This window comes from Patiria miniata, unplaced genomic scaffold, assembly GCF_015706575.1.
Source record: "Patiria miniata isolate m_02_andy unplaced genomic scaffold, ASM1570657v1 HiC_scaffold_30, whole genome shotgun sequence".
Taxonomy (NCBI): Eukaryota; Metazoa; Echinodermata; class Asteroidea; order Valvatida; family Asterinidae; genus Patiria; species Patiria miniata.
This window is the reverse complement of record NW_024037070.1, coordinates 4,683,473-4,697,194: the sequence shown is the minus strand read 5'-3', so window position 1 is coordinate 4,697,194 and position 13,722 is coordinate 4,683,473. Positions and strand designations below refer to the sequence as shown.

At 40.9% G+C, this 13,722-nt stretch overlaps 1 protein-coding gene across 2 annotated transcripts; it reads right to left on the bottom strand.

Annotated features, from left to right (window-relative positions):
- Positions 1–1,753: 1,753 nt before the first annotated feature.
- LOC119739332 lies at positions 1,754–13,033 on the bottom strand. Of its 2 annotated transcripts, XM_038214222.1 has the most exons (8): positions 12,871–13,033; positions 10,010–10,184; positions 9,743–9,810; positions 9,484–9,535; positions 7,092–7,253; positions 5,806–6,171; positions 3,898–4,129; positions 1,754–3,412 (listed from the first exon to the last, which is right to left on the bottom strand). In XM_038214222.1, the coding sequence occupies exons 2-8, from the start codon at positions 10,101–10,103 to the stop codon at positions 2,899–2,901; spliced, it is 1,488 nt and encodes a 495-aa protein (XP_038070150.1). In that variant the 5' UTR covers positions 10,104–10,184; positions 12,871–13,033; the 3' UTR covers positions 1,754–2,898. The 2 variants fall into 2 exon arrangements, with proteins under 2 accessions (XP_038070150.1, XP_038070151.1); XM_038214223.1 differs by lacking the exons at positions 9,484–9,535; positions 9,743–9,810.
- Between the last annotated feature and the right edge of the window lie 689 nt (positions 13,034–13,722).

Below are 13,722 nucleotides of genomic sequence, written 5' to 3'. Positions count from 1 at the left end.
TTTCGCCTACTTGTGCAACACAGCTTACAAGCATGACTCCGTATCAACAGTGGGAAGGGAGTGGTGTAATCGTCATGGGCGTCGCCAGGATTTGTTTTTTTCTTGGGGGGGGGGGGGGGCAGCGGCAAAGCACTCTTCAGAAGCGATGCAAGAAAGTACCAGCTGTAATAAATTAAATCATTTGGACATATTTTAACATTTTTGTTCCAGAACTTGTATACCCAGATTTTTTAGGGCCCTCTCTTTTTTTTTGCAGAATCGGGTGTTAAATATATACAATCAATTAACGGTATAATATTAACATCACCCCTCATGGCTCAAAACCTGTGACAGTTTCCAATAGAAATCAGTTTCTCAAAACAATTTTCACAGATTCAATGTACTGACAACATTGTCTGGTAATTCACTGTACATAATGCCACGTGAAAAAAAGAAAACACATCCAGACAAACACGTATTTACATTATCAGAGAGTTAGACACACTTATGTCCATCCTCGTCAAAATAGCTGCAGAAGCCCATCATTACTCATTGGCCTCAATCGGTGGGGGACGCCCCCACTTTTTAAAGTGGGGAGGGAGTATCATATTGTTTGTCCCCCCTACTTTTTTCGTCCCTGAATATAAATTGTAGCCCACATATGATTCTATAGCTCAGATTAGCTGATTTAATGACTCCAAAACTCCAAAATGATATTTAAATGACGATCTTTTGCTTATAAAACTGTTTAAAGTCAGAAATGGCCTCAGATCGCACCACACACAAGCGTCGAGAATCCAACAATTTTCGGGGCCCTTAAGCGGGCCCAGAACCCCACGCAGTTAGGGCATCGCGCTTTGCATCAATTCTTGTCAAGACATGTCCCCCTCACTGTTGCGAAGTGATTGACGCCCTTGTTGTTACTGATGGGAAATGCACTACATCAATTCAATTATTTTATCATATAAAGACTTTTAACAAAAGGAGTGGAAATAAAACACTGAAATAAAACAAACATATCAATAAGTTTTTAAAAAAATTGTTTAAACCTTATAATTTAACACATTGTTCACAAGTTCCCACCTGCAAATTGCAATTTCAAGTTTACAGCGTTTACATTTCTCATGAAATATTCAGTTTGTTATTTACAGGGAATTTAGAGGTGATACTCATTTCTTGAATAATAGTGAGAAGAGGATGTTTAGGGCAATCCCACGGTTACTCACGTTACATTTTTGATGTACTTTTGAGTTTCCTTGGGCTGTAATTACCTTACTGAAAAGGTTTAATATCTGTTATCCCCATGGTAGATAGAGTAGACCTAGACCTACCTAAGCACCAAAGATGACATCCAGAAAAATGCGTTATGTATGATAAACAAGACGCACAAAATCGGTTACTAACATTACGAAAATGTAATGCGAGTAACCGTGGAATTGCCCTTTTGAATGTATCTGTCATATAAACATTTCCCCATGGGATGAAACTTAGAACGCAAATCATTTTAATAAGAAACATCCAATGCAGATAAATAAGATAATGTGCCTGCCTTGTTTTCATTCAGCTATTATGCATGGGTGCTGGATGTCTATCCAATAGTGATCCCATTTTAATAGTGAATGCAAAAAAATATTTACATTACTAAATTTTACATGTATGTACAGATGAAGGAGTTGGCATCAAAAAAGGAAATTTATCTTAAATTCCCTCACTACAGTAGCAGATCAAGAGGGGGGCGCAGCCGGCATGTGCCTCCCCCTATATTTTCACTTAATTTTTTTTTTTTTTTTACGAGGTATGTCTCATCTCCCCCCCCCATCTTTCTGTCAACTACTCATTTAATGACTTCAAATACAGAAATTGTCACCCAAAAAAGCAAATATAGGCCCCGCTTGTATGTTCGAAATTCGCCTCCATTTTTGCCCCCCCCCCCTTTCCGTAAATACCGCTGCAGTACGTGGGTGATATTTTAATTTGTAAGTCACCATGACTCATGCAAATATACAGACCTTTTATGACTAATTTATTCGTTTCATGTTATGTGACCTCAGACATAAAATTTCAACGGTGGTAGGATGTTTATAGCAAGAAGAATTTATAAAATGTGTGAATTACCTTAACCACTTCGCGCTGGATTTATTTTTGCTGAAAATTTCGAAATTTTCAAAAGGCAAAATTTTTCCAGCCAACTTCTGTGATACAGCCAAACGCCACAAATACTGATCCACAAGAGTGGTTTCAACAGTATTTGTATATTATTTCTTGCCGAACCCTCATATGTTTCAATACTCAGGGTGTGCACTGGAGCGTTAATTGTACAGCAATAGGTCGTGCACAACGGCCCACACAATGGTCAGCACAGAGTCTGACTCCACAGACTACACAGACTTTGTGTGTGTGTGTGCAAAATGCACGAGGGATTAGCGTGTTTAGACGTCACCCGGAAGCAAGTCGAATGCAATCTAGATGTATTAATCCGTCAGCCATGCCTGGGTACAAAAACAGCCAGTGCATGTTATCACGGCCTCCGGCACGAACTGATCAAAAAAATCAGTTGTACCTTAAAAAAAAAACCGGTAGAATACGACTGTGACTGAATTGGGAAATGAACAATAGGCCTGATTAAGTGCTGTTTAAAGTCTTTTACTCAATATTTTTATGGTCATTTACAATGGATTCAGTCAGTAATTAAATATATCTTGTCAAATAACATCATGCTAATGTCACATTGCTGACGCTGACGGACACGATTTTCACTGCAAACTGCACACTTGATTGAAGTATTTCAGAACGTTTCAGAAAAGTGGCACAGCACTTGTGTCAAGTCAAGTTGACTGGGTTGAACATTAAACCAATGCAGTGTAGGATGCAAGACTTAACCGATGGTCACACACCCCATAGTTACTCAATGACCTTCACTCAGTGACTGACATTCGGTAGTTGTTTTTCGGTTGAGCTTTTCATACTGGCGTCGCTTTTGGCCGAGATCTGCGGCCGATAGTTGCTCAAGTCGTAGGACTCGTGCCGGTCCTCGTTCCCCCACTGCCGCTGCATCCTGGCCCGCACGGGGTTGACCACCATGGACACCAGACAGCTGCTGAGGGCGCTGGTCATGGGGTTCCAGGACTGGGCAAACGTGAAGAAGATGGCCGGGCTGATGGGTATGGTGTGCTTGACGGAGGCCTGCTTGGCCGCTTCGTTCTTGAACGTGGGCTTGTTGATGACGTAGTGCAAGAGCTTGCGCTGGAAGAGCATGTTGTCGAAGACCATGACCTCCTGATTGCGTTCCAGTTTCTGGAACGTCAGGCTGGGCATGGACCGTGTGATTTCGGCCTCGGCGATTGGCCCTTTCTCTGTGCTGTACCAGAAGATCTTACTCCGGCAGAAACGGGTGGCGTAGATGTTACCATAATCATCGCATCGGAGGTAAACCCTGGAACAGAATGAACAACAATTAGCTTACTTATCGTTGACACTTTAAACTCAACAGCCAGGCACTTATAAACACATTGTGACCAAATTTAATTGAAAAAGCTCCTACCATGCATAGCCTGGGATTTGTTTTACAAATTAACCTCATGGTGAGGGTGTAACATCCCTGTGTTGTGTCATCCCGATTTTGTGGAGTGCCATGGCCTCAGTGAGAACGTGTCTCGGACGCTGAATTCCGGCCCAATTCAAAACAGGACTCAGCAACTTTGAATTGAAATCGAGATCCTAGAACATTTTCTGGGAACGTACAGCATTCACCGAGCTAAAATTTTATCAGGTTAGTTGTTAAGCACCCTTCTTTAGATTCTGGGCACTTTTGTTGCTTCAAACCAAAACAAAATCACAAATGATGTACTCTAAGTTTAAGGTGAAGTAGTACAGACAGTATATCTAGTAACGTCAAGCAGCAAATGACCAACCACTTACCCCTTCTCCAGAGCCTTAAGGACCTGCTCCGTAAACTTGAACTGACTCTCTGTTATTCCTTCACTTTCCTGCATTTTGATCTCTGGGAAGGCCACTCCAGCAGGGGAGCGTTCTGGCGGGACCGGGAAGTTCCAAGGTTTGTTGTAAAATACCAGGCAGCCGTTAGGATTCTTGATGAGCTCTCTGGTCATCTCTTTGGAACGGTAGCGAATTCTGATTAGGAGTTCTTTAACTGTTAACCAAAAAAAAAGGGGGGGGGGGAGAAGGAAACAAAACGTTATTGAATTTCTTCATCTTGTACACAGGACTGACCTGAGATGGAAGTCAGGCTTTGTTAATGTGTGCCACTTCCCAACTTGCTTTCAAAGAAAGTAAATGTGAGAAAGCATGGGCCTTATTCACAAGTCGGCCATATTGAATTGAAAGTTAGGTAAAATCTTCATTTTTGGAACTTGCGAAGAGAAATGAAAGCAAGTTAATTTATTAACAAATTCCAGTCTGCTGTAAAGAATAAATCAAAATTTGTAATTAAACATTCCCTAATGTCTAAAGCCGTATTTAAAAACAAATATGACTGTAAAATAAGGCTGCATTGTGCCTGCATAAATAGTCTGGCGCCATCCCATTCAACAGAAAACAACTAATGAAATACATTCAGGGAACTCGACAAAAATGGCCAACTCGTGAATAAGGCCCATGACATCACTACATCTTTAGGCAATTGTAACACCATTATTTTGGAGAATAGTCAATTCGATCACTTCCCGTTGGATGAATGTTAAAGGGAATATACATCATTTGCTTTTGCTGTAATTTTCAGAAATGGATGGAATTGGGGGTTGGAAATATATAGCAAATATAGTTACACTGACTTTTTTGAGGTTTTGGGTTCGAAAATGCTATAAAAACCAAGAAAAACAATCATTTTCCTGTAGTCTGGTTCCCTGACTCCATATAAGAAGAAATAGAGCAGTTTACATACATTGGGGAATTGTAAGGTCAGATAACCAGTCTAGCTGGCTTGTACCCGTTCATAGGTGTGTAATCGATTGCAAACAAGTGCGATGGTCAATTGGGGCCAGTATTTGAAAAAAAGCCAGTTTTTTCCAACGCTGGTCGGCCGACCAGCGTTGGAAATTGATACAAAAATACCACTTTTCTTGAAAATGACAGTATACCAGATGCCATGATTTTACAGGATGCTTTACACTGTCATTCACTAACAGTCCAGCAAGGTATTTCAAAATGATTTGGTAGTTTTATTTTTGATGTTTGCAAATGTTGTATTTTCCCTTTAACACAATCTGGCTGTTTCTAAACACAGGCACGGCTGATGGGTTAAAATGCCAAGTGTGGCTCGACTCGCCTCCGGTTGACGTCTAAACACGATTATCCCCATCTGTTTTGAACACACACACAAAGTTCGAGAAGTCTGTGGAGGCGGACCGTGTGTTGTACTTGAACTTGGCCGCTGTGCATGGCCTGTTGTAGTACGCTCCGCGGGCACACCCCAGAGTGTTGAAAAATATGAGGTTGCGGTAAGAAACACCATACATGTACTGTTGACATGACGCTACCGAATTAGTATTTGTGGGGTTTGGCTATATATCAAACGTTGGCTGCTATATCTTGCCTTTTAAAAAAAAATCGCAACTTTCGGAAAAAGAAATCCCGGCGTGAACTGCTTAAGAAGACAAGCTTCTTAGACACAACCAGCCTATCTAAATTTGCTTTTGTTTTTCGGTTAAGCTCTGATTCACTACCACACAGTGAACTGAGAATTTTAGAAGGGACTTTTTCACTAACATTTGCTATTGGGCAATAAAAGCATCTTATTTTCTCCATGCAGGGAACCATTCATTTTGTTCAAACAATTTCCAATAAAAACGGCTAAGAATGCTTTCGTACAGTCTGGTAGCTGAGGGGGTTCTCCGTTTCCCTGCCTCTGGGCCATCTGCCCCTCCCCTTCCGTCATGTGGGCTCCGCCTTGCTTTGGGAGACTCTCGGCAGCACTCTCTGTGGTTGTGCTTCCTGTGGTTGCCGAGTCCTCGGACACGGCCTCGGACATGACCTCTGATTGGTCGACCGACATCACCTCCACAGACATGCCCTCCGGCGGGACATCGACGGACATCGTTTGGGAGGATGCGTTCTCCTGGAGCTGCGATGGGTCGATGGTCACCATGGGCAACTGGAGAAAGTCCAGTTGCTCGGGGATGGCGCCCGAGATCATCGCTGACGGGTTCTGAACGGGGACTGTTTGCAAAAGTTCCTCTGGTTAGAGATACAGAAATAATACCGTGAGGATTAGGGTTAATCTGACATACAAATAGCACGGTTTCACCTCGCCCGCTTCATGGTAGAGGGCGCTTCGCCTCGCACACTTTGCTTGGGACTCGGAGGCAGCTGCCTCGCCGATCAACTCGTGACTACATACACCTCTCCGCTTTATATACAGTGTGAGTAAAAAAAAAACCCACCGAAACCCAAAATTCAGGACTTTTGTTTTATTGAAGTTCTGCATGTAGCACTTTCAAAATCTAGTATATGGAAACTCAATTCATGAGCTTTCTTTTAGTACAAGAATCATTCAAATCACTCATGTACTTTTCAAGTTACAGAATTTTGAACACAACCGCCAATTTAAGGTTCTGTCCACGGATCACCAAAAAGGTGTGCGCTCTTTCAGCAAAACGAAAAAAATTAACACACATCCCTATGTGTGTGAATTTCGTTTTGCTGAAAGAACACTGAATTTTTTTGCGACCCACGGAGAGAACCTTAAAATTATTCGTCATTTCATTGCGTGACACCGCGTAGCTACAATCGGCTGAATGACGTGTCCCGGACGCTGATTTCGGGCGTCATTCAAAACATGATTCGGCAACTTTAGAACTGAAACCGAGATCCAAGACCATTGATTTTTCGGAATTACAGCATTCACAGAGCTAAAACTTCATCAGGATAGTTGTTAAGCACCCATCTTAGATTTTGAGCACTTTTGATGGTTCAAACCAAACCAAAATGCTCAACTGACAAACGATCTACCCTACCTTTAAACTAGACAAAAATACAACCTCTTTGTGAAAAAAAATGAAAACCTCTGCTATTACCGAAGGTTTGAACTCAGCATCATGAAGGAAGGAAACCGTTTAAATGAGTTGACGTTTGTTATCATAAGACAAGTGCCATACCATTGGGTATTAACTGTTGTTGCCCGAAGCCGTAATTGGAGTCGTACATGTGTGGGGAGGAGATCGGGTAGTGGTAACCACCTGTGGGTGGCAAGGGAGGGGCACCGACGTCCATCTGCATCTCCTGGTCTGGTCCGATGATGTCATCTATCATGGCTAGGTCTGGGTGGGAAACAATCCAATTAAGACAAGTCAACAGGGTGGATTGGTGGGGGGGGGGGGGAGGAATTTGCCAATTAAAAATAATTGAAGCTTTGGAAACTCATACCTGTAAAGTGTAATCTAGCCAGTATTCTTATGTAATACACACCAGGGCAATATTTTAAATTGGGGGGGGGGGGAACTCACCTTTTTTTTTTAAATGTTTGAAAAACTATCAACGCTTTGGAAAAACATACACATAATGTGCAGTCTAGCCAGTATCCTCATGTAATACACACTAAGGCAAAATGTTTACTTGGTAGAAACTTATTTACTCCAGAGGGTATAAAGCATGAAAGGTTGCCCCCCCCCCCCCCCCTTTCCCAAAATTATGGATCCACCCCTATTGGTCGAGAGCCTGTCACGTGGCTGGTCTTAAAGGGAAAATACAACATTTGCAAACATCAAAAAATAAAACTACCAAATCATTTTGAAATACCTTGCTGGACTGTTAGTGAATGACAGTGTAAAGCATCCTGTAAAATCATGGCACCTGGTAAACTGTCATTTTCAAGAAAAGTGGTATTTTTGTATCAATTTCCAACGCTGATCGGCCGATCAGCGTTGGAAAAAACTGGCTTTTTTCAAATAGTGGCCCCAATTGACAATCGCACTTGTTTGCAATCGATTACAAACCTATGAACGGGTACGAGCCAGCTAGACTGGTTCCCCGACCTTACAATTCCCCAATGTATGTAAACTGCTGTTTCTTCTTATATGGAGTCAGGGAACCAGACTACAGGAAAATGATTGTTTTTCTTGGTTTTATAGCATTTTCGAACCCAAAACCTCAAAAAAGTCAGTGTAACTATATTTGCTAAATATTTCCAACCCCCAAATTCCATCCATTTCTGAAAATTACAGCAAAAGCAAATGATGTATATTCCCTTTAAACGGATGATAAAAACATGGCTAGCTGGTCTTAAACACTTTTCCAATGTCACATAAAATGTGGACTCCCATGAAATCCGGTGCCTTTTACCGTTTTATTGGTTGAACGTTCACAGTCCTCACGTAGGCATGCACAACACTACCAGTGAGTCAGAATTTTATAGTTCTAAATTCAAAACGCAACGCCCCAGGTGCGTTCTGCGCGACATCGCACAGAACGTGCCATGCGAGTGTGAATCTCCATAAAAGGGTTGTTTACATCTTAATTGCCAGCTGAACACTCCATTATTTAGCTAGAGGGATGTTTCAAAAGGAATGAAGTGAACTTGTTGAACAAAATTGGGATTTTTTGACCGAAATATTGGATTTTTTTGACCGAAAAGGTATTTATGAATGGGTATAAATATGTGCTTGGTCGGTATTAATCACTCTGTTTAAGACCGCTTAGAGTCTGGGTGCTGATAATTACCCTCGCCTCCGGCTCGGGTAATTATCAACACCCAGACTCTAAGCGGTCTTAAACAGAGTGATTAAAACCTCTCGAGCACACATTTATTCCCTTATTAAAGGTTCTTTTTAAACATAAAAATCTTTTTTTCCTGATGAAGCGATTCGATACTGAACCAACCAAAGTTTACATATTAAAAAAATGAAATATGTCACACATCCCGATTGAATACACTGTTTTCAAATAGACAAATATTATATCCAGCAGAGAACTCATGATGATAAATGTCACACAAAATAAACAAAGATTTACAAGCACAAACAACTTGGACTCAACAACAGAGATTTGAAATCATCAGATCTGAGATTTCAAAGTGCAAGGAAGAGAAAAAAAAGCAGGCAGAGGAAGACAGGAAAAGCAAAAGTTGGAAACGACAAAGACTTTTTTGCAGGAAAGAGAAAATTCTTTCACTCTGGTGGATCAACGGTTTTTCAGCATTTTTTCTGCCCCCATTTCAAAATAATTGGTAAAGAATCTTTCTCAGTTTCCTTTTGCAATCACACAAAAAACATGTTTTGGTACGCTGAAATCGCCAGTTTATTTCATTGTAACATTCAGCCGTTATTTCAACAACAAAAAACGCTGTCACAATGTTTCCATCATAACTAAGTTGTCCCTTGCGAACGCAGTGTTCATGTGGATTTGTCGTTTGGATTGTGAATGTTCTTGCAAAAAAATTAGAATCCTGAATCAAAATTACACTACGATTTGGGTCTGTATTGCAAAAAAAAATGTTTTGTTTGTTAAAGGGAAATGAGGATTAACTTTGCATACAAATAAAACATTTCTCACCTATTTTTGGTAACGAAGTGTTGTTTTCTTGCGAGCCTGCATCCAGTGGGCTCTGTTGACAACATTCATCAGAAAAACAAAAATTATCACTCCGAAAAAATACCTTAAAATAATCTCCAAATTGTGATGATTTAAAAGGAACGAAAAACAGCCGATGAATGACATCTCTGATGTGATATGGATATCTTTTGGTATAAAGTGGATTATTTTGATGTTTCTTTTTTACTCCACCGTGCAAGTGAAAGAATTTGTCTCTTACCATGGCTAGCGCAACTCTGTATATCTCGTCGTCAAACTTGGACTCAAGAGCCTCAACGCCGGCGGGCCCTTGTTTTGGGAAATTCCGAACAGAAATAAAAAACAATTTATATACGGTCTTTTGAAATCGACAGCATACCGGATGGAATAAACTTACAAAAGTATTTTGTTCTAGTCCTGTCTGTACTCAAAAAATGTTTATCAACGTTGTAGGAACGGTGGAAAAGCAATTTGAAAAGTTGTACAAACCAAAGAACAAAAAAATTACCATTCCCCATGTTCTCTTCTGCCAACATGGCCAGGAAATACTGCAAATGCTCTGGCTCTACCGATACATTTTGGTTCATTTGGCCGTTCTCCATCGTTCTACGCAGAGCTAGACCACGACGTCAATATCACAGGCAAATGAGGCGAGCACAAACAATGAATAGAATCAGACGATTCTGTCCAAAATGGAAAAAAAAAATTTGTGTTACAAATAAACTCAGTTCCACACTTTCAATGAAAATGCTTTTAAACATCTCATATAATCATGAAAAATGGTACCTACCAGAAAGTTGTTGCTTTTAAATCAGCAGATTTGTAAAACAAATGGTTTTTGTAACTGGGGGTATTAAACACCAATATTTCTTTAATTTCCTTATACTTCACCAAACATATTCTCAGTGACATCTGACACTCTTTTTGAGACTCAATTTTCTCTGTGTTTTTTCCCTTAAAATTCATGCTATGCCGGATCTAATAATTCAACACCATTAGTAATTCTCAACTAAGTTGGTTTGGTTTTTCCTTGAGAAAATCCTGGGTTTTTTGGTTATTGTTTTTCCTTCAATTTTATACATCACGGTGTGACTTACACAACTTTTCAAAAGTGTGGTATTATTGTGAACAAGACCTATTAACTTTACAGGACCCAGGGAAAAAAAATTGAAAATGACAATCTTTCGAGCAGATCCATTCATTCCCCCGAATTGCACAATTACTTTCCAAGCTCAAATTTCCCCTTTTCTCTCTTCGATCACACACTACTGGTCAAGTTAAAAACTGCAAAAAGCATGCAGCAATATTAAAAACACTACAGGATTGGCTAAAAACATTTCCTGATCACTGCGAAAGTGATTTCATCTTTCAATGATAGTTGGAAAATTTATGGGGGCAGAAAGCAGTCTAGGTGTGATCATGATTGATGTGCTGCTGCTTGGGAATCATATTCCTGAGTTTAATATTTCATTTCTTTATTTAGAAATCTAAATTTGCCTGTCCGCGTGTTCAGGATGTGTCATTTCGACAAAATTTGCCATCAATGAAGACCCATACGAACGTGTAGAAATTAGATTTTAACCTGACAAGTGACCCTGACAAATGACCCTGGACGAGTACCCAGGGTCATTTGCGTGCAAAATTATCGGAGCCCTCCGAGCTACCCGTCTGCTTCATGTGGCGCATATGACAGGCGGCGTCTGATTGGCCAATAACGAGACCACGTGATAAAGGCAGCTAATAATTTGGAATCGCACTTATGATCCGGACATCAGGAGTGCCCGGAGCGTCAGTGCGATACCAAATTATCTGCAGCATTTATCACGTGGTAAATCACATGCATCAGGAGGTTGCAGGACGTCGAGATCTTGCCAGATTTTACCAAGAATATCGTTTAAATGCCAGATTTGGCGTAAAAGCAGATTTCAACATGTTCAAGAAAGCTTGATATGTGAATACTTATCACACGGTAAGGCGGTGTTCAGTCTTTGTCACGGAAGGCCGATTTCGCTTGGTTTGAACATGTACAAGAGCGCGGCATAGTTTACAAGCCACGTTCATGGGTCTACCAACTAGCATGACTAGTTTGGTTGGTCAAATAATTTAAAAGTGGATTTTGTTCCCTTATTATAGTTATAATAAAACCGGGCCGGGCCCGTAGATACATGTACACGATCGCCGGAAAATGCGCAAAGAAACTGGTGTTCTACTGGTAGGCCTACTGGGTGGCAGCAGGATTGACCGATATAGCCTCATGATTGACCGACAGCGCAATGCGATTGACCGATTGCGCACATTGACCGAACGCGCCCAACATATATTAGACCCGTGAACGTGGCGTTGTATACAACGCCACGTTCTTGTTTCATTTCGAACCTGGCGAAATCGATCCGACATACATAATTCCGTATGGGTGTTGAGTACTCACCTAGAAATCTAAATTTGCCCGTCCGATTGTTTCGGCTGTGTAATTTCGACGAAATTTGCCCATCAGTAAAGACCCATACGAACGTGTAGAAATTAGATTTTAACCTGACCCTGACAAATAACCCCGGACGCGTCTGAGTCGCTTGGACAGATTGACGGCTGTTTCATGTCGCAACCCCGAAAAAAAAACCCCGCAGACGATTGCTGCTCGGCTTATCTCGTGTACAGTACGTGTGTGCACAACAAACACGCGGGCGCACGTGCGACCGCGTGCGGTGCGGTGAGAGAGGAAAGGACTTGAAACTTGTCTAAAACGATGTCTGTTTTAGCTGCGACAGTAAACAGCCGTCGAATCATACGAAAATAAAACGCAATGCGCATGCGGCAGTTGGGAGAAAATGGCAGCTAGCAGTAGCGAACGGACTTCATGAACCGGGGCCAGAATTTTCCTCAATTGTCGTCAAATGCAAGTTTTGACGTACAAATAGAATTCAAGACAGCTTCATATGTGAGTACTTATTACATGGGCAAAATAACGTTCAGTGTGTGTAACGGAGGGAGTCAGAGGGACACGTTCGCCAGGTTCGAAATGACATAAGAACGTGGCGTAGTTTACAAGCCACGTTCAGTTTACAAGCCACGTTCACGGGTCTAAACATATATAAGTTAATAATAAGTTATGTTTCTTGTAACCATGTTTACAGGTCTACCGTTATGATCGTAACGACAGCCAAACAAACATGACATTGATAAACATGACAATTAACATTGTAACATTACTCATTAGGCCTAATATAAAAATTAATTAACAAAAAACATGCTCATTCATAATACAAAAAAATGTTGTTAATGTTAGCATGGAGGTGTTTCCTACCTCCATGGTCAATGTTAGTTAAGTTAAATTAGGGATAGGCCACTAAAAAGTCCGTCAAAAATACTTACGTTTCTTTTTTGAGAGCCACAACAACTGTAAGACGCGAGTGGAAAGCAAGGAACATCAGTTAATTCATGTATCGATATTGGATTATTGCACATTTGCAGCAAATATCCCCACAACAGCAAACGCTTCGTGTGGATTGCATTACCTCATTATTCAGAGCTATTTTTAGAATCTGGAAATTTCCACATTATCGTCATTGCATCACTGCGTTAAGTATTAATAACGTGTAGTACATGACTTTCTTGAGTAACTATTAATTATTGATACTGTCCTCTTGTGATAAGATATTACGATCAAGCAAATTAGAGATGAAGTTGAAAGATGTTTTAATTTTAAAACCCTCTGACAGATAAAGAACAACCACTACTTCATAACAACATGAACTACGTGATATCTTCAATTTCGAGCAGCGAGTTACTGATAATCTATTTTTAGCGACCACGTCGTTATTTTGGGGAGTTCCCCGCGGCACGAGAGTGCGCCACCAAGTGGTGTACTATAGTCTAATGTTTTGCTAGTCTTGGCTCAAGACTGGTAATACAACAAGTAATACAACCAGTATTTAGTGTTGTTTCCGAACACGTTGGGGTTATTTCATGTTTGGTTTTGAAACGTGTATAGACAGTGATGTGATTTTTTTTTGGTTGTTGACCGTGTAGATGGTCGAGTCAGGTTGGCGTAGCGATACTTTCTTCGCCTTCCACCGCTGTGACCCGGGTTCGAATCCCGCCTGGACGAATTGGGTTTTCAGTCCCTACCTGATTCCGTGGGTTTTCCTCAGAATATTCTTCTGGGCTTTTCCTCCCACCTCTAAAACTGTAATTTCTTCTCATTGTCTTCTCTCCACAGGTTTC